Source organism: Podarcis pityusensis (assembly GCF_964106645.2).
Source record: "Podarcis pityusensis genome assembly, chromosome: 7".
In the NCBI taxonomy this organism is placed as follows: domain Eukaryota; kingdom Metazoa; phylum Chordata; class Lepidosauria; order Squamata; family Lacertidae; genus Podarcis; species Podarcis pityusensis.
Genome location: NC_138031.1, coordinates 56,373,707 through 56,394,890, shown reverse-complemented (window position 1 = coordinate 56,394,890; position 21,184 = coordinate 56,373,707). Strand labels below are relative to the sequence as shown.

General features: G+C 41.2%; 1 protein-coding gene across 3 annotated transcripts in view; it reads left to right on the top strand.

Moving 5' to 3' along the window:
- Positions 1–21,184, top strand: part of MBP (myelin basic protein) — a 104,630-nt gene that overhangs the window by 65,599 nt on the left and 17,847 nt on the right. For all 3 annotated transcript variants that reach the window (XM_081014286.1, XM_081014284.1, XM_081014285.1), the window contains one exon: positions 11,779–12,206. In XM_081014286.1, coding sequence (XP_080870412.1) covers positions 11,779–12,206 — 428 coding nt within the window. The remainder of the gene's footprint in view (positions 1–11,778; positions 12,207–21,184) is intronic.

Below are 21,184 nucleotides of genomic sequence, written 5' to 3'. Positions count from 1 at the left end.
CATTAGCCATGTAGATAAGGGAAGCTGAAGATCACAATGCTTGACTGAAAGTTTAAACTGTGGGAAGGTTTACATTATCATCATTGGGATCATTGCATTTTCTAAATGGAGAGGGCTGTTAGCAGTTTGATTCCTTTTTAATGTTAACTTTTCTGGCAAAAGCAAACTGTGCCCCTCCTCCCCCTGCCTGTGTGGGCCTACTTGATTATGCAGTGTGCAAACAAAGGCATTTTGAAAAGCTCGCAGAAGCTCAGTGCAAATCTTCTTGCTCTTCCCCCTACACAATAGTCAATAGGACCCAGAAAGGACTATGCGCTCTGGTGCTGTGCTCCTCGCAGTCCTGCCTAAAGGGGTATTTGGGGACATGCTGGAGTGCATAATAGGATCTCTGCAAGGGCCTTCCAGAGCAGATTTCATCCCAGTCAGTTTGATCCTTAGCACAAACTAATTTTACTCAGGCTAGAAGACACGGTTAAGGAAATTTGCCATAATGCATGTAACAAGCTTGCTGTTAGAAACAAAAAAACAAAACAAAACCCTTTCTTCTGATGTGACTTAACTCAGAAAACATATTTGCATGCCCTTGTTGAAGAGGAACATTTTCCTTTTAACTCTAGTTTTCTAAATTTCCCCACCACTATCAATCCTCCAGCTATAGATACTATTGGATGTGCTTTGGAGTAAGTGATGTGTTTGTGGGTTTGGCCCAACACGCTTGACCGGTTTCCCATATGAACTCAGCATGTGCCCAGAAATATACTCCAGAATATTCTTTGTTTCATAGGGGTTCCATAGAAGATTTTCATGGTGCATTAAGCAGCCAAATGTTCCTTGAAAGCACAAAATCTGAAAACCACTAACCTATAGAAACCACTGGCCATAAGAAACTCACCTCTCCTACTCTAGTCATCACAATAATATAGAAAATGAGGTGAAATGTGTTTCTTCAGTGTTCATGTAAAAATGTAAAATGCCTTTAAAATGAAGTTTTACAAAACTGCATTTTGAATCATGGATGATCTATGATTGGTACATTTGATAATGTAATTTGGTTTCTAGCTTATCATTTCCTAATAATTTGGGGCATATCCAATAAGACTAGAATCATTCAACCGCTGTGAAATCCTGGTTGCATGACAGGCTGAATAATTTTTAAATGCACACTTTTCCAGAAACTGTTCATTCTCAACTTTGATGAACCTCTGGAGAAAGAGTGTTCCACAGTTGTGGGCAATCACTAAAAAAGCCGGCCTCTCTCTCTGTTTTGCAGAGTTCCATAAATTATGCATAATCTGCAAAAGTTCTCTTTTCCATATTTTTGGGGACCACAGAACTCAAAGCCATGGAAATAATTAACACTGTGTGGTTTACTGAATTGTGAGGTATTTTGTTAAATGCTCCCCCATATTTAGCCTAATGGAGGCAGTCCCTCATTTGACTTTGCTATTGCGGGTAGCTTTCATAAAAGGTATGGTCACACGCCACCCAATCTCTGAGCAGTGTGAGATTCTCGGGGTACCAGGATCTGTGTTTCTTTTTGGGCACAGTGGAGTCTGTGGTGTCTTTATGATATATGGTTTATCTTCACATATATGCAGCCTGAACCTATGATGGAGGGGTTCACAGCATTACTCCCCAAGAGGTTTCTGTTCCTTTCTGCACTACAGCAAAAAGCCATTTCTCTCTGACCCGTAACTTCCTCCTGTCAGCTTTCATCACATTGTTTCTCCTAAGTTTTCATGGACTCTGCTTTTTCTAACACCAGCCAAAGTCCCACTCCTTTGATGTGCTCATGGATCATTATCCCCAGGCCATTACATCAAAGGAAAACAGTCAGACTCCATTACTTTTTACACTTGTCTTATACTTGTTGATTCCACAGGATTAGGGATGTGTGGCACACAGCTTAGCACACAGAGTCTGACTTAATGAGCCTTCTCACATGGTAATTTCAGAGAACTAACAGCCTCTAACACACGTCTTAAGACAAATAGGTCTGACATCCCATTTTAACATACTAGTTCTAATTAAATCCCAACATATACCAAACACAGGCATTTAGACCCTTTTAGAGTATGTTAAAGTGAATGGCTTTTAAACTTTTCATTTGTATTCCTTTAGAACCTATTTTCTGAAACACAGTGGCACAGTTCAGATGTCAAATTCTTGGGCTGATAAGTCATGGTTCATTGACCCACAGATGAACCATGTTCCTACATCTCTGCCTTCTCACTCAATTCTTTATATTTTCCCTTAACACACTTCGATTCAGTGCTTCTGTAGGGATGCGGGTGGCGCTGTGATCTAAACCACTGAACCTCTTGGGCTTGCCGATCAGAAGGTCGGCAGTTCGAATCCCTGCGACTGGGTGAACTTCCATTGCTCTGTTCCAGCTCCTGCCAACCTAGCAGTTTGAAAGCACGCCAGTGCAAGTAGATAAATAGGTATCACTGCAGTGGGAAGGTAAACAGTGTTTCCGTGCACTCTGGTTTCCATCACAGTGTCCCATTGCACCAGAAGCGGTTTAGTCATGCTGGCCACATGACCCAGAAAACTCTTTGGATAAACGCCGGCTCCCTTGGCCTGAAAGTGAGATGAGCGCCACAACCCCATAGTTGCCTTTGACTGGACTTAACTGTCCAGCGGTCCTTTACCTTTACTTTACCTTTTCAGTGCTTCTGTCCAGGATCAGATCCTGGTTTCATAATCTAGTTTGCCAGCAGTAATTAAACTGCAGTTTTCTGGTCAGGATGTCATAGGAAACGATGATTTAATCTGCTGGGGCAGCAGTACCAAAGCTAGGCATATCTCCAAATCAGCCCCACTCTAAAATGTTGGATCTGTCAGTCTTTGCTCCTGCTATACTTCTGGATCAGAGGATAGTATCACTTGCTATTTCCTCACATATTTGAAGCATAGAAAGAGAGTGGGAAGAGGAACCTAACAAGGTAATGGCCAAAACTTTAATGGCTGCTTTGATCTTGTTGGTAACAACTCCCAGAGTATGAAGACAAATGAATATACAGGTAAGGTTAAAAAAGAAAGAAATTGGACACTTTTGATGACAGGAATGGAGTTTCTACAGGGAAATGTTTTTACATTTCAAAATTAATTAACTGCACCAAACAACTCTCTTCTCCACAACTTTTTTTGCACACAGTGGCTGTTTCAATTTAATATTGAAGAATTGGGGTTTCTTTTAGAGAGCAACAAAACACTTTGAAATAGAATGGAATCAAACAGCCCTTAATCTCGAAAACTCCATTGCCATCACCAATATGATCATGTTACAATTACAATTTTGCCTTTTCTGGAAACCATTCAAAGTCAATACTTTCGACAGTATATAATTACATTATATAAAATGCTAAAGTTGCCACAATAAAACATGCTTGAAAACTGCAGTCATAAAAAGTCCTAAGAACAGGAGGTAATTAAATGTTTCAAGATCCCAGCCGATCTACAGGGAGAAAGTACTTTTGGAGGCAGTGCCAAAAAGTTCCTATCTCTTTTTTACTACAAATGCCTTGGTACTTGAATCAGAGAAAAGATGCGCGAAACAATGTGTTAGCCAGGAGTAAGCATGGACCAATGGGACCAAATAGTATGGGAAACAGCCCTACTAGAAAAATTAACCAACTGAAACTGACACGGGGAGAAATAGAAGAAGACACCTTCACCCCGGTATGGCTCCCCTTTATCACATACACAGCCCAACAAGAGAATGACAAAAATCACCAACAGCATACAAATCAGTATGGCTAACCTGATCCAAAACACCCACCCACCCCACTCACACATGAAAACAAAGACCACCACAGCCAACCACAAATGAACAACCACATCCTAGGCCAACCCCAACCTCTCTCATCACCAAAGGAACACAAGTGAACAGCAAAGAACCGGCACAAGCAATGCTGGCACAAAACCCTACATATAGTAAGTAAAATAGAAACATCGCCACCCGACCCCACCCTTCTTTCCTCCCTCTCCACCTCTTTCCCCCTTTCTTCCTAATGTCTCAACAAATGAAACTGATTTGTAAAAATGTTAGTAAAGGTAAAGGTACCCCTGCCAGTACGGGCCAGTAGTGTCCGACTCTAATAATAATAATAATAATAATAATGATAATAATAATAATAAATTTTATTTATATCCCGCCCTCCCCAGCCGAAGCCGGGCTCAGGGCGGCTAACAACAATAAAACAGTACAAAAGTACAGCACAAACAACACTCTAAAATCATTCATTATAAAATTAATTAATTCAAGCCACTGGCAACCATTGGGCCAGAGGGAGTCAGGCTGTGCCCTGGCCAAAGGCCTGGTGGAACAGCTCTGTCTTGCAGGCCCTGCGGAAAGATGTCAAGTCCCTCAGGGCCCTGGTCTCTTGTGACAGAGTGTTCCACCAGATCGGAGCCACGGCCGAAAAAGCCCTGGCTCTAGTTGAGGCCAGCCTAACTTCTCTGTGGCCTGGGACCTTCAAGATGTTTTTATTTGAAGACTGTAAGTTTCTCTGTGGGGCATACCAGGAGAGGCGGTCCCGTAGGTACGAGGGTCCTAGGCCGTATAGGGCTTTAAAGGTTAAAACCAGCACCTTAAACCTGATCCTGTAATCCACCGGGAGCCAGCGCAGCTGGTATAGCACCGGGTGAATGTGATCTCACAGCGAAGACCCCATAAGGAGTCTCGCTGCAGCATTCTGCACCCGCTGGAGTTTCTGGGTCAGTCTCAAGGGCAGCCCCACGTAGAGCGAGTTACAATAATCCAGTCTGGACGTGACCGTCGCGTGGATCACAGTGGCTAGGTCAGGGCGAGAGAGGTAAGGGTTGTGCGCCCATCTCACTTAAGAGGCCGGGGGCCAGCGCTGTCTGCAGACACTTCCGGGTCACGTGGCCAGCGTGACAAGCTGCATCTGACGAGCCAGCGCAGCACACACATGTTACATGGGGGGGGGGGGAATATGAGAGAGACATTGCACACACTTTTGTAAATCAAGAAAATCTTTAATAAAAAACAAACAAACAATGTGTTAGCCACTGCAGAGCTATGGTTTTCACAGATAAAAAACATAAAAGCCATCAAATAAAGCGAATAAAGGTTTGTTTGTTTGTTTGTTTGTTTGTTTGTTTACTTACATCTAAATAATGTATTTAGGTTAGGTATCAACAACTGATCTATTGAATCACAGCTGGAATGTGCTGCAGTAGTAAAACAGCACAGATGCGCTTGCCTATGTTGGGCAAGGTGCTCAGTATTTGAATTGGTGATGGCCAAACAAGAGGAAATAAAAGAAGTAAATCCATTGCTGGCTTCACATGTCCTCCTATAGACCAGGAATGGGGAACCTGTGGCCCACCAGATGTTTTTGGACTACAGCTCCCGTCATCCCTGATCATTGGTCAGGCTGGCTGGAAGTGATGAGAGATATATATGGGAGAACAGCATATGAAAAAATAAAGGTTAGGCCACCTAGAGCCCTGGAAGCCATGATCCTCACTTGAGATCAGCAAATGGGAAATAATTATTGTTATTGTTATTATTATTATTATTATTATTATTATTATTATTATTATTATTATTCCCATCTGACTGGGTTGCCCAAACCACTCTGGGTACCTCCCAAGAAAATATTAAAAACACAATAAAACATCGATCATTAAAAACTTCCCTGAACATGTCTTCTAAAAGTCAAATAGACTTGCCACTTGCCATCACTTCAATTAGCACTGAAAATAGCATGACATTTGAGATCTGTTGCTAACATAAGTGTTTCTTTTCTTTTCTTTTCTTTTCCTTTCAGCTTATTACAGGGAAATAGCATGCCCACTGCATATTTCCAGCACATAATTTCTCTATAAACTTGCATAAAGCATAAGCAGCGAGTTCATTTTTATACTGTGGACATCCATCTTAAAGAGGTTGATTTACTCTCTGCAAGCCACTTTTGTTCCACATAAGGTTGCCAACCCAAAGTTATCATAGGTGTTCATTAATAGATTTATGACATGGAGGACAGCTAAGCATTCCTTTCCTGAAGCAACTCTTAACAGTTGGTAGAATGAATGCTTATATATCTTCATTTGAACAATTCACTTTCAGTAAAATAGGCAAACTTCCACAGGGGGGGGGGGGAAGGACCCAGGGGAGGGGGAATATTTCATTTTCATCATGCCACATTTTGTACTTTCTGTTGTGTGAGATGCTTATAGCTAAACAAAAACTATGTTCTAGACACACAAAGGATGGTTTCTGCTTGAAACGTGTGGGTGCCTTGACAGAATTTATTTGTTGAGAAAGATTTGGGGTTTTATTTTATTTCTTGGGTCTCTGCGGGGTTGTCTGGATGTATGCCACATGCTTTTCATAGATTCCAAATTTCTGCCATAGCAAATCCCACTGGCTGCAACCACAGGCTTTTGTTTCCTGCTCTTTCTCCCCCATGACCCTCAGTAATCTGAATCTATGCCAGACGTACTTAGAAAACAAGGAGGATGTGCTGCAAACTAGGCCCACACTACCAAATTCCACTTGAGAGCCATTGTTCTACTTCATCTTGACAAATCAGCTTGTGCCCCAGTGTGTGAAAATACATAATAAAAATTGAAGTAACTTTTAGACCATTATCAACTAATTAAAAATATATATAAAATTTTAAATGTAAAATAAACAGGTGTTAAGTTCACAGACTACATTCCAGAAAAAGTGTGTATCATTTAATTACATTTTTATGTTTCTTTGGTAAAGATGCTTATGTATTCAAGGAAGTCACAAAGCATGTCAAAACTTGCTTTTGCTGTATCAACATGAAGGTGATTTTATTTATTTTATTTTTCGATTTATATCCCACCCTTCCTCACAAAGAAGCCCAGGGTGGCAAATCTGGACTCTCATTTTTTCCAAACTAGTGATGGAGCAAATTCCTTCATTTGGGTTCCCACTTTGGAAAATCAGCTGGTTTACCAAGCACAATTCCATTTCAAGCCACATCTGACCCTACCTCATCTCCAACTACGAGACCTCATCTTTCCCCCAAAACTTTCCCTCATGAGCCTATGAATCCTCACTCAACCAACTACTACCTGCCTCCCTCCAGACCCCTTCCTCACCACTCATCCACTTACCTGCTCTATGTGGAATGGGGAAAGGAGGTGGGGGTTCTCTCTGGCCTGCCCCTTCCTGGGGCCAGGCACAGAAGCTCTGGTAAATAGGAGCTTCCAAGTGCTCCTGGAATCTAGCTTTAGCCATAGCAGCATGCCATGAGTCAGAGGAAAAGTGGGACCTTTCTCTATCCCACTGCCAGAGAACCAGGAAAGGCAATTAAGTGGGTGGGTGGGCGTTTGAAAGCTGGTTGGGTGAAAAGTAGGGAGTGACTGACTTCTCCATCTCAGATTAAAAACTGAGATTGAGGAAATTGGCGGTGGTGTTTGAGGTAAGCTTCATAAGCCACCAATTCCTGAGCTAAGAGTTTTGGCAACTTCATCAATATTGTTTTCTGTATAGCTAATGCAAACAGACACTGACTTCACTACCATGCAAAGGTTGGGTACAGATTCAACCTTGCATTTATCCATCTACTGCATCTTCAACCTGTCTTCATGTGAATGTTCAGGTTTGATTGTCATGGACAGCAGCTCTTACAAGGCATTCCCCCCCCCCCACTTGGATAACTGGCAAGGCTTTGGGGTCAATCTGCACCATTTGGTTCTACATGACTTTTAGGACACTCTGGCAATAGACACCTCACAGGATATTTCAGCACATCTTCAGGTTTCATGAAGTAAAAATTTGTTCTGCATAACCAAAGATACTTTGCATTTTACATAGAAGCCCCTGAAATTCTATGACATTCCACAAGTATTCTCAATGACTTTGAAGTGTTTTGTTTTTTTGGCTTTTAGTACCCGTTTAATAGAATCATACTTCATCTTTGAGCCACAGAGAACAAAGTGTACTGATCTAAAATTCCAACACTGCATATCCCACAGGTTTCACAGATAAAATTGCATTAATCATTTCTTCAGAGGAATTCATTCAAAGCATGATAAAATTATGTTGAACTTTTGCACTGAAGTGTATTTAACTCAGGAGATTGGAAGAGCCTTAATAACAAAAGGAAAGTAAGAGATAACAGTTAAGAGCAGGTACTCATGGTGTCCCTACGAATCAAACTGTGTGATACCCTTGAACAGGGTATATGAACGGAATGGTTTTCTTATTCTGAAATAATGAGTCAGACAAAGCTCACTCAGATGCAGTGATCAGGACTACTTCAAAGACCAAGAATTGGAGACAAAAGCAGTGGCTCGTTACATTTTAATATCTGACAATTTTAATACATACGGTTTCAGTTCTGAAATTATTCTAGAAATGTTGGATGGAACAGAAAAAAAACTTAAACTACATTTAGAAAATGGTGCATCAATCATATTTGTGAGGGTTTTTTAAATTATCAAGCCTGGCATTAGGATGTCCCAAAATTATGCCTCATGCCCCTTCCAACAGAAGAATAGGCACATTAATAAATTTATGGTATATAATGTATGGACAAAGAGCAGAAATTACTCATATATATTTGCATGGGTTAGTACACACAAACACACATACAACCTTGCCCAGTCATATAGCCAGGAATAATTGTTAAATAATTCTAGTATTCTGCATACCAGCAACCTATGGCCTATACAGAAGCTCTGTAAAGGGACTGCACTTTTATTAAGACATTTGCTTTTAAACATGATGCTGACATAGTAAATGTTTTTTGGGGTGCCCAGAATCTTACCTAGACTGGAACCAAGTTTGTCCCCATGCTGCTACATTATTGTGGTGGCCATTGAGTGGAAATGTATTGGCAGGCCTGAGGCCTTGTGTTGCCAACCTCTCATCAATCAGGCCATTCAAAATCTATTCTTTTTTAGTTGATCATTTTATCTCTGCTACTCTGCAAGTGCAGGTAAGTACACCTATAGTTGTGCTGTACCTTTTAGAACGGTGACACTCCACTGTAGGGAGCAGGAGAATAAAAGCTCTCAATACATATTTTCCTTACTAAAGGAAGGCATAAGATGTTCTAGCTAGTATTGGGAGAAGCTCCTTTTTGTGGCACAAATGCTTTCCTTTGTTGGCCAGAAATAAATGCATTCACTGACACAAAGCACAACTGTTGTAAAAATATTAGCATGCAGATGCTCTGGTGTTTTGTTAATGCATTTAATTAAAAACAATAGCTTCATTGTTCTGTCCATTCCCCCCACCACCCTGGAATGAATGTGTATTATGGCATAGAATCTTGCCAGCGTTGATGAATAAAATTCCTTACATTGTGTTGGTTGCTCACAGGGTCTTTATGCAGGAATTAATATCTGATCTCAAAAAGTCTTGGGATAGCAACATTTTCACAGAATTGCAAGGGATCGACATCTTTACATCTCCACAGTCAGCGACAAAGTTGCTAAAGTCCAGACAAGCAACAGAAATGTTGCTACTAAACACAGCCCTTTTCCGTTTTTAATTCCATTCATTGGTTTCTTTGGGAGCTATTATCCCTGTCACTGAGGCCAAGCAGGTATACTGAGCTCAGACCCTGCTGACAGTCCAAGCAAGCGGGGGGGAGGGGGGGAGGACATGCATTCAAATGCAAAAGTACTCAAATTCCCCCCTCCCTTAAAGAAAATAAAAAGTTGGTTGCAAATTTTTAAAAAGCTGCAGTTTCAGGAAAAGCAATAGTGCATGCATATGTGTCAATGGCAACAAAATATGAACGCAAGGGTTTCGACAGGGATTACCAGAAGTGATGAGATGCTGTTGGAATCTCTGGCAGTCTGCTAGCAGCAAGGCATAATCCCCAACAGAAAACGTGACAGAAAGATCAGAAAGCTGTTCTGTTTGCTTCATCCAGCCCAGCTTTCCTCTCAGTTCCTCCACCTTCTGCATCAGTTTTAAAACACTGTCTGCCACAGTGGCTCTCTATCTCTGCTCTAGTTCCTCCAGAGCACATGGCCCGGCCTTGGAACATTCTTCCTGGCACGGAGCACCTGTCACCAACAGTAGCAATATTCTGAGACTGGCAGACCTTGAAATTCTCTATACTTTGGGCTCATAAGAACCACCTGGCTGGATCCAGACAAAGGCCTGTCTAGTGCGGCATTCAACCAGATGCCTAGGGGAAGATTTCAAGCAGGACATGAGTGCAACGGCCCTCTCCCACTGCTGTCCTCTGATTCTGGATCCTCTGGTTGTAGTAGGGATTGGTGGGTTTATTGAATCCCCTTTCAAAACAGTCCAAGTTGGTGGCCATTTCTGCATCTTAGGGGAGCATAAACCATGCATGATGGGAAGGAATGTAGTGTACCATTTGTCACGAATCACCCACCATTCATTTTCATTGGATGGCCCTGGGTTTCCAGTATTGTGGAATTCCCCCTTTTTCCCTAAACGAAAAGCCCCAAACTTTTTAAGTTGCTCCAACTTCCTCATTGTTACGCTTGCTCTTTTCTGCACCAGTGGTGATGTGATTGCTTGTGCAAAACACGTGTCAATTCCAGACACGTCATATGAGGACTGAGTACCACTTTTTTGTACATGTGTGAACAGTGGTTTCCCCCCGCAAAATCTGTGGTTCTCCTGAGCCTGCTGATAACACCTCTCCTATGTGTGAATAACATTGTGTTGTCTACATAGGTCTGGCACTTGGAAAATTGAGAATCATTGTTAGCATTTACAATGATGGTGGTGAATCTCTTTTTCCTCTGAGTAAACTGTTATGCCAGAGTAGATTTGCTAATAAGACTCACACCCAAATGAAATCTGTCCATGTAATTATTTGTCATCATTTCACCTGGCATCAGCAGAAACAGTAAGTTAGGCTGGATAGTGAAGATACAGATTTGCTTTTTTAAAAATGTTACTTAATGTCTATCATCAGAAGACTCTAGGGTCTGTACAAATGTTTGAATAACCAGATATAAATACAATTCTAAAGCAACAGATAAGTATAATAAATGACAAAAAGCAAAACTAAAAATAGAAATCACCTAACCTGAAGAAAAAAACCTGCAACCTAAAATGCCAGGGCAAATAGCAGACTTGCAGTGTCAGTACAAGTGAGGGTATTCCAAAGTCAGGGTGCCACCACAGAAAAGGCCCTGTGTGAACACTTAGTATATCTTTACCAAAGAGGGTATTTGAAGCAGGATCTCTCCAGAGGATCGTAATACCTGGGCAGCCTGGTATGCAAAGAGGGGGTCCTTCAAGTATTTGGGTCCTAAGCCATTTGGGACTTTAAAGCACCAGCACCATAAATAGGACTCAGAAATGACTAGTCAGCCAGTGTAGAGTTTCCCAGATAGTTTTGCAGGATTATCGTGGTCCAGAACCTAACAGAGCTGTTTAGTGGATACATTTATACTTACGCTTGTGTAGCCTAAACATTAGGTTATCAGTCATTACAAATTTGTTCTGATACTCTCCTGCAAAAACAGGCAAAGCAAAAGGGTGCCCTATCTTGTTAACAAGTAAAGACCTTTGCCTTTCTTCCAAATACAGATTTCAGTAAATAAAATAGGCATGCACCAGCCTGACAACTCTTCTTCCCTGCTATATTCTGATAAAAATTAATATATCTGTACTGGAGCTGGTAGAAGGCAGTTCTGTTGCAACTGCACATAATCTATGGACTTTGTGTGAAGCAGCAAACCCAAGGCAAGGGGAAGAAAGCTGCATTGTTCCAGCTCTCTGTTTTTCAGAGGCCTGCATTCATATCTCATCCTTGTTGTTTGCAGGAGAGGCAGATGTGAACCAGAACAATGGGACCTCCTCTAAGAGCACAGCGGTGACAGACTCCAAGGGCGCAGCAGACCCAAAGAATGCCTGGAAGGAGGCCAACCCAGCTGACACAACTGGTCGTCCCCATTTGGTCCGCCTCTTTTCCCGAGATGCCCCAGGGAGAGAAGACAACACCTTCAAAGACCGGCCCTCTGAATCAGATGAGCTACAGACCATTCAGGAAGACAGTGCAGCAGCTTCTGAGAACTCGGATTTGATGGCTTCACAGAAACGCTCCTCTTTCCGGCATGGATCCAAACTTGCAACTGCAAGTACAATAGACCATGCTAGACATGGATCCCCCAGAAGATACAGGGAACCGGGTCTACTTGACTCACTGGGCAGATTCTTTGGAGGTGACAAACATTATCCCCGGAGGGGCAAGGTGAGCTCAGAGGAAAGGAGAACAGAATAGCTGCAATGAAGTCAAGAATTGTAAAAGGATGGGTGGGAGGAAACTCAAGAGAACGCAATAACCTCCGTAGAGCGACAGTTGACTTAGCCTTCAGAATTGTGTTTATCCATTTCTAATGTTATAATTGGCTGTTATGACAATTTTAGAAATAATGCATTAGAGAATGTTACTACAGACAGTCCCCTTTTAAATTGACCTGAACTTCTAATTACCCCTAATCCTCTTCTAACCTAATGCTGGGATTATTTTACATCAGGATGTGATGCTCTGAGGCTCCCTTGGGGAGATTTGTTGTTAACTGGTTGTAAGTAGTACCTATGGTGGGAAAAGGCTTGGTGTTCTTTTGAATTTTTTCCTCCCCATCAGTGATATTTTCCTTGCAGTGTTTCTCAAAATCTGAAAGGAGTCACAGAAAGACAATTGTTTACAGCATCTCTGTGATAGCTTTATAGACACTGACTTTAGTTTAACGTCTGTTGGCTTCATGTCTGTTTATGACTCTTGATGGCATTTGTAACCCCAGGCTGTGTCATGAGACTAACACGAAGCTTTGTGAAACCAGGGGACGGCTCGCCACCCCTAATGCCTTTTGTTTCTTTTCTGATGAGAGAAACAAAACAAAATGCGGGAATTGTGACAAGATCGGACCACATCTGTATTAACTTGTGCTTTTCCATGGATGAATGTTTGAAGGTTCGCAGTGCAAATCTGTGCATGTCTAGGCAAATGTGTATAGAAGTGCTGCCTTAATAAAGGAAAATACTTTTCAGCTAGTTTGGGGGATGTCAGTAGCAAAAGCACTGCCAATGCACACATATAATTGTGTACTGTTCAACCGATGAGAAGTGGAATGAAGCAGGAGAATGGTACACACATTTGAAGCGGGGAAACCAGTTCCTTCACTGCTGTTAATGTATCAATGCAGTGTTTGCTAAACCATTTGGCTACTGGCTGTTATATTTTGTATTTTTATAGCTAACATTTTTGATCTGGCAAATACTTTTGAAGAGTTAAAAATTTCTCTGGGTGTAAGGGACAGAGGGTCAGTGGTAGAGCTTTGCATTTAGAAGGTCTCTGGTTCAATCCTCAGCATCTCCAAGGTATGGCTAGGAAAGACCTCTGCAGAACTGGTGCCAACCACCTTATGTAGACATTATTGAGCCAGAGAGACCATTGACCTGACTGGGTATAAGGTAGCTTCAGCTGCTGCTGCAAGAGAAGTCATTGTTATTAAGTGCTGATGTGCTTTCTCTCTTCCACCCATGCTGAGGCAAAGTTCACACTTGATTTTGCTTTGCCTATAATGAAAGGTGTCTTTTTACATTCTCAAACACTTGCCACCTGACTCTAGTTCCCCCCGCCTTTCGTTTCAGAATATTTTAATAAAACTTTTTTTAAAACCCCATTGCAGTGCACCTAGTTCTTAAATGCTTTAGCAGTGATCAGAGACCATGAGGCAGATCAAAAAAAGGCATCAGCTTCTTGGTTGGTAGTAGTCACTGATACTGGTAGTTGGGCTAGTAGTTGTTCCTAAAGGTGAGACATTCCATACTCTCTTTTTAAATTAAAGTATTGATTTGCTTCAATCTCCAGTCCTGGGCTTAACAGAAAGTTGGCAGCAATTGTAAAAATAGCCAAGCAAGTATAGTTGGCTTCAGTTCAGTTTAGATCAATTTCTAATGGAGTTTGCATCATGACAGTATTGCCCTTGATGACCAACTAGCTCAAATCTGGCTCAAACTGAAATTGAAATGTTGTGATGTCACAAAACTGACAGGTATAGCACAAAGACACTATTTCTCATAGATTAGGAGATCACTAAGGGATGAACCCGCACCTACAATAAGCAGTCACTACATGTTCTGAAATGTAAGTGATTCAAAAGTATTCATTTCAAGCATTTGGTGATAAGTGATTTACATCTGGTTCAGACTGTGGATATTTCTGTATTTAGCTATAATTGTGAAATCTATTTGTCTGTTAGGAGTGGAGTTGCATATAGATAGACACTCTCATGTGAAAAATCATCTTTTGTATTGTTGAACCTAGCACACTGCTGTAGATTTTCACTGCCACAATTGGTACATTTAAATCTACATAACTCATAGTCCAGTGCCTACGGAACAAAAATAAAAGGTTATGAATTATTCCAAATACTATTTAGCTGCAACAGAACAACTGCTTTTTAAATGTTGACTTGCATATATCTTGGCCAGTCAGTGAAGAACAGGCTGTGCCATTGTGTGACAACATTGTGCTCTCAGAAATAATAATGCTGGTAATGAACAATATCTCCTGGGAATTCATTCCAGGAGACTTTCAATGCTGGAAGTTAACTCAGCAAGTGCCACAAATATTTGTTAATACTAGCCGTGCATGTGTGTTTTTAAGGAAAGCATAAAATTATTAGTGTCATTCAATCGTCTTGAATAGTATGGGTTTCAGATAAGAATTGTTACTTCATTATTATGTCAAAGTTGCTGGAAATGTAGGTATATGTTTTTCCTCCCTGTATTTAAAAACATAATGATTGCTAATTATTGTGTGTAATAGTAAAACAAACACTGATGCACTTTGAAAGTGTCCAGAAAAAGGTTTTCTTAAAAAAAAAAATTAAAAAGCTGAGGCAGACACAGAAACTAAACCCTGCAAATATACTTCATCACACACTCAAAGAGTATCTTTATCAGAGACAGGAATTATCACCAACTGAATGTAGCTGCTGATAACCCTGCCTTTGAGTGTGCACCAAGCCAACATGGTAAACATGCGACAAGTAGAACTTAGTTAAATGGAAAGGCATATAAAGATGCAGGGTAATGAGATAATGGAAGAGGTCTTTTCCCAGACTTAGAGGATATGCTCCCTAGGGTCCATTGGTAAGGATTCCCAAGGCTCCAACTAATTATGTAACAGGAGCTGGGGTAATGGTCAGGGCGTTGTTCCAGCCTCCTTTCCCCGTCCTGCAGTGCTGGTTCGTATATCTGATCTGCCCACACTCGTGTCGGAATGCAGCAAACACAAACATCTTTTTGTCCAGAAAAAGCACTGACATTCAGGCAGAGAGCATGGTGAATTCCTTGTGGAGGCATATTCTTTTCTTATTAACATCCATGGGTGAAGAATACATGCGTGAATAACACTCCCCTTTGTTTAAAGAGAGGAGGAGGAAGGGGAAAATAGAAGAATGCCTGTCTTGTTTTTGCCTCCCCTGCCTACCCTCTCAAAAGACAGGTTCTCCATTGCTGTGGTATTTGTGATACATCAGGAAAGGGTGGGAGAAAAATAAAATGTACCAATATGAATGTATGGATATATTGTCTCTGCTTTGTGGCAGAAAACATGCCACCTGTGTTCCCATGGTTAGTACCTATGCGCCATCTATCTATCTGTATGTGCAAGTTGGTGGGTTCATGTGCAATGCACACATACGTATACAGGAATGAATTGTGAACAGATCTTTATAAAATTATTCTCATTTAAAATTAGGCAAAACTTGACACTTGACTTAACTTCAAGTGAGTCTCTCTGGTGGTACTTCTCTTGGTACAAGACAAGTAGTTGCAGCATTAAAAGCAAACTCGCAGTCACAGCCCTGTGGTATAACCCAATTAGTACAGCCTTTGATGAGGTAGCAAAAAACTACTGGACAAATTGTGGACTTTTTAAGGGTTGTTTTCCAGGACAGTTATAGGTCAGCTAATTAAAAGCCTGTCTGTTTTCAAACATAACAATCTGTACTCTGAAATATTACAGTTTTCAGAATTGCAAAACCCAATATATATTAGGATCCATTAGATCTAATGCCAAAGTAAATTTGCCAGCCAGTTAAGTATTTTCCAGGTTTAGGGTCACAATTAGTACACATTGTGGTAGAATATGCTTAAATACCTACTCAACAGATGCATTAGGCAGTTATGCCTAAATTGTATCTAGTTTGTTCCAATTCCCTCATCAGACTGAGAATGTTTTTTAATTTGTAATTACATCTTCAAGCTATTGCATATTATTTCCAGCTATAGCGCCTATTCTTCCCTTCACGGTTCCTACTTTCTTATGTTTCCTTACCAAGTACTAACTAGCCATAAATAATTCTTTGATCAGTTTTAACCCTTGATCTAACACAGGGGATGGTCCTAAACATTTCTACTGGTCTAGCCAAGGTAGAGATTGCCAGTGTGATGCTTCTGCAACACTGAATCCAGGGAGCCTGATTTGGGGTTGTTGCATTGGCGCAGCTGTCAATCTGGCTGTCAATACAGCCTTCTGAAGGGCATATTATAAGCTACTGCATAAAACCTTGCAATCAAACTGTAGATAACATTCACCACACTATAAAGCAATGACTTGAGCATACACTTCCTTGGAATGAATCTCCACTGAAGTTTAAGGCAACCCCCAATGATGGAGAGAGATAAGGCATCAGACACAAGAAAAATGGGGCAATAATAAGGTCTACAGAACTGGGAGTGATTCGATTAAAAAACCACAACAAACCACAACACAAGCACTGGTATGGAGAAACCCTGCTCAAGATGCAGATTCATTTGTATTTATTTTGCATCAATTTTCTGAAAGGAGTACCTTCAGCACCTTCTATGAACATAGCACCATCTAGTCAGGATTTTTATAACCCAGGGAGGACTTTTTGTTTGTTTTGTTTTGTTTTGCTTTGCTTTGCTTCTAATGCTGCATCCCAGCATATAAAACCAAGAGATGGGTCTGGAGCTTCTGAGACCAGTTGAAATAGTGTAAAATGTCTGCTTGGTATAAAATTGAGCAGGAATCAAAACAGTAGAAAAAGTATGTTTATTTAAAGAATCATAAGTTTCTCCTAATTTGAATGAAAACATGTCTGAATGTTACAGGCATTAATCGATTTCATCTTTCTAAGCTGAAATATGCAGGTGCCTTATGTTCAAGAACAGGGCCCCACTATAGCAAGCCACTATTAAACCAGGAAGTCTCTAATAAACCATAGTTCACCATTTCATCAGAACTGGGAAACTATGGTTACCAATTTTGGAACAATTTTAAATCTTAAATCATGGTTTAATTAAGAGATTTCCTGGCTTTATCATGACTTGCATGGTGATGCAAAGGGGTTCTGTGTGTGAGTAAAAGGCTCAAGTTCATGCATATCTCAACTTGATAAACTGAGATGTGATGGTCAGAACCAGACCATGCTCTTAATATGCATGAAATGTTTTGCATATGAAACCTATGGGGGAAATTAGCCACATCAATAATAACTTGTATTTTTCACACTTAATTAAGAGTATTTCAATGTGTCTATCTAGTAGTCTGAAGGAAATTATGTATTGTGATATTTTTTTTCCTTTTTACAAGTCTTTGTTGTGTCTAGGAAAATCATGTCATACCTACTGTTTTGTACAACTGTTGTAAAAATTGTAGCATTGTAAAATATATAATTGATGGTACTAGCTTCCTAGAGTCTGTAACACGACATGATTTTGTTTCAATATTTGACCTTTGTCTACGCCTGAACATTGGTAATGCATTTATTAAATAGCTTTCACACTGTTAAGTGGTGCACTAATTATTTAAGCTTAAACATTAACATCTGAACCTAACCATCTTTACAGACTGTATTGTGACTTGAATTGTTCATCAAAGTGCTTGAAGGATACAGGGATTTAAAGCTGAAGTGAATAAAATATGGGGGGGCAGGTAAGCACATGCACACCATTTGAATGGCAATGCCTATCAACTTGGGGGGGGGCTCAAATATTTTATTGGGGAGGCCAAAGGGACCTCAGCCACTGGGAGTTGGCTCCTGCGCTCTCTAGCAAGAATAATCAGCCCATCCCTTGGAAGAGGTAGAAAGCAAGAAAGGATATCAAAAGGAGAGAGAGAAAAAGAGAGAAGGGGGAGACAGAAAAGAGACTAAAGGAGAGGTCCCACTCACTTTTGTCTCTGGTCTTGCTCACTGCTAGCTTATACCCAACACATATCCAGGGGAATGCCCTTGATGGAAAAAATGCACACCCCTGCTCTACGCTAAAGTGAACTGTAACCAAATTTTAGCGTCTTTAATTTCATTGGGAGAGTTAAGGATGCATGCAGTTTTCCCACTGAGTGGACCATGGATCAACACATAAGAAGCGTAGGCAAGAGGATTAACTCATTAGTCTGCAGGTGCCAAAATGTTCTCTGGGAAGCTTTTCTTTGTCTTTACACAAGAGAAATAATACGCTCCCAATAAGCAAGGCGTCTTTTTCACAAAGATTCCCTTTTTGAGTTGACATTTGGGCACTAAAATATTGAATAGCATTCAAATTGATGAAGGAAGAAGATATAGAACTCACCCCAGGGAAATATTAAGCATATGCGCCAAATGGACAAACTGGGCAGATCAGAGCAGGATTTTTATACCGCTAGATGATACAATTCTGCTTACTCTCTAATAAGGAGAGTAGTTGCTCTTTTGGTAAAAAAAAGGAAGAAGACAAAGATACATAAGGTCATGTTTTCATTAAGCCATGCTGTTAATTAAGCTATGATGTAAATCAGGCTTCGCTTTGTTGTATGCAAACACATTTTCAATCAGCTCTCTCAGTTTCTTTGATTTTTATATACCTATAAACAACCATTGCCACATGCTAAATAAGCGACTAATCGATGTACAATACTGCAGACATTTCTCCAGCCCAAAGTGGGATGAAGAAAAACACTGAAAGAAAAGTTTTTACTTCCACATTTGGATCACAGTAACAGAGGCTGTGTCGATATATCTGCTAGTTAGAGGGAACATTTTGGCTTAGAAAGTAGCACTAATGGTATGGCTGCTGTTAATTATTAAACTCTATGATGGCGTGATTTTCTTCTGCTCTGCCCTGAATGCCAATTCCCGATACCTAAACTGAAGCTGTGTTTTAAAAGATTCTAAGGTCAACATTTGAGTAAATTTACTTGGAAGATGGTCAGAATTAAGCTTGGCTGTCTAAAACACAGGTTGCTTTTTCAGGTGAATAGGTCCTTGTTCCAGCAATGCATATAATACTTGTTTGTGCAAACAGAGCCACTTAGAAGGATGAATTTTAAAACTGAGTTTGGGTCTGCACTGACAGCTCATAAGCAAATGAGCTGGAAAGCAAGCCTTACTTCTTTTTAACCACACATTTTAGACAGCACTCGAAAATAAGTAGAAAACATCAATGCATGTTTTTAAATGTTTTCTGTTGCTGCAAGAGGTGGCGACAGTCAATGACCTGCCGTACCTGTGACTTGGCTCCATGCCACACTGGGTAACATTTAGATAAAACATTGATATGGGGAGGACATATTATGTGGCTTCCAAATCCTGCTTGGCTGAGCACTCAAAAGCCCTGTAAATTGGTCCATGGAGAGATGTGCTACTAATGTAGCTGTTTCCCACATTGTGAACCCATTCCACATGCATGGCATCATGGCTAAAGTGTTGGACTAGGGACCTAGGAGAGCAGGGTTCAAATCCCCACTCAGCCACGAAGCTCATTGGGTGACCTTGGGCCAGTCACCATCTCTTAGCCTAAGCTGCTTCACGAGTAGCTGTGAGAATGACATAGGGGAGCTGAGAACCATGGACACCATCTTGAGATCCTTGGAAGATAAAGGTGGTATATAAGTTTAATAAATAAATAAAATTCCTTACTGAACTGGACTCATAAAAAACTTAGCATGATAGGTTGTTTTTTGTTGGGTTTTCAGAACCTTTCACTTAGTATATTTTCTTCATGTTGTGTAATCCCAATTCCTATTGTCCTCCTTATTTCCCCTCCCCTGAGCTTACTGCATTCAGCGGCGTAGCGTGGGTTATCAGCACCCAGGGCAAGGCAAGTAATTTGCGCCCCCTAACCCGGGGCAAGGCAAATAATTTGCGCCCCCTAACCCGGGGCAAGGCAAGTACAGTAATTTACTCTCCCAAGCAGCAGCAGCAGCGAGGCTTCTCTTTCCCCCGCGCTCTCCTGGAGCTGCCTCTTTTCTTTCCTTTTTTCCCTTTCTCCAAGGCTTTTCGCTTTCTCTCCTTAATTGATTCCTCCTCCACACCGCAGCGTTTCCTAGCTGCTTCCCCCCCCCTTCCCCTCTCTCTCCTCCTCGCTCTGCTTGCCTTGCCCTGCACCGGCAGCAGCAGGCGCAGCCAGACCCCCGCCAGCCAGCCCGCCCGCCTGCCCACCCGGCTTCCTCTCCTTTTTTTGCCCGCGGCAGAAGGCTTCGCTCTCCCCCTTCCGCGACCTCCTCGCCAAGCCGAGCGAGCGCGGGCTCCCTAACCCGTGGATTTTAGTAGGGGCAGAGAGCTGCTAGTGCGAGCGCGCCCCCCGCCCATGTTGCGCCCGGTGCGGCCGGCCCCCCTGGCACCCCCCACGCTACGCCACTGACTGCATTTATGTATGTTAATCACAACTGAACACTGTTAATAATAGATATAATAGGAGTCCACATATGCACATTTGTCATTCAACTACTCATGGGTGTTGCTGTCTGCCTGAATATGTATTGTGGGTGTGCTGGCTACCTGACACCACCTCTAAATAACTACTGTGAAGCCCATACCAAACTTTTTCTCACAGTACTCAAACAAGTGTGGAAGTACAATTTTCCTGTTTTGCAAGAAATCAAAAACTTCCCTCTTGCCTAGGTTATTCTAAGTTAGTACTATTTTTATAGTTTATAAATGGTGTTTCACAGAGTCAATGGGCTGGATTTCCCTGCATGCAAGGCCATGTATTTAGCAATATGATATGAATCTAACCTTGTGATTAGAGTCCCATCAAGGAACCCCTAGGCAAAAAAGAGATCCTGTCCAATTAATATTGCAATTATTGTTGCAACTACTGAATATAAAGACTTTTCCAGTTAGTATGCATATCCAGTTCATGCCATCCATCTGCAGATTGCCACACAAGATGACTGTATGTTTATGTTTGTCAGTCTCAATTGAACACTGT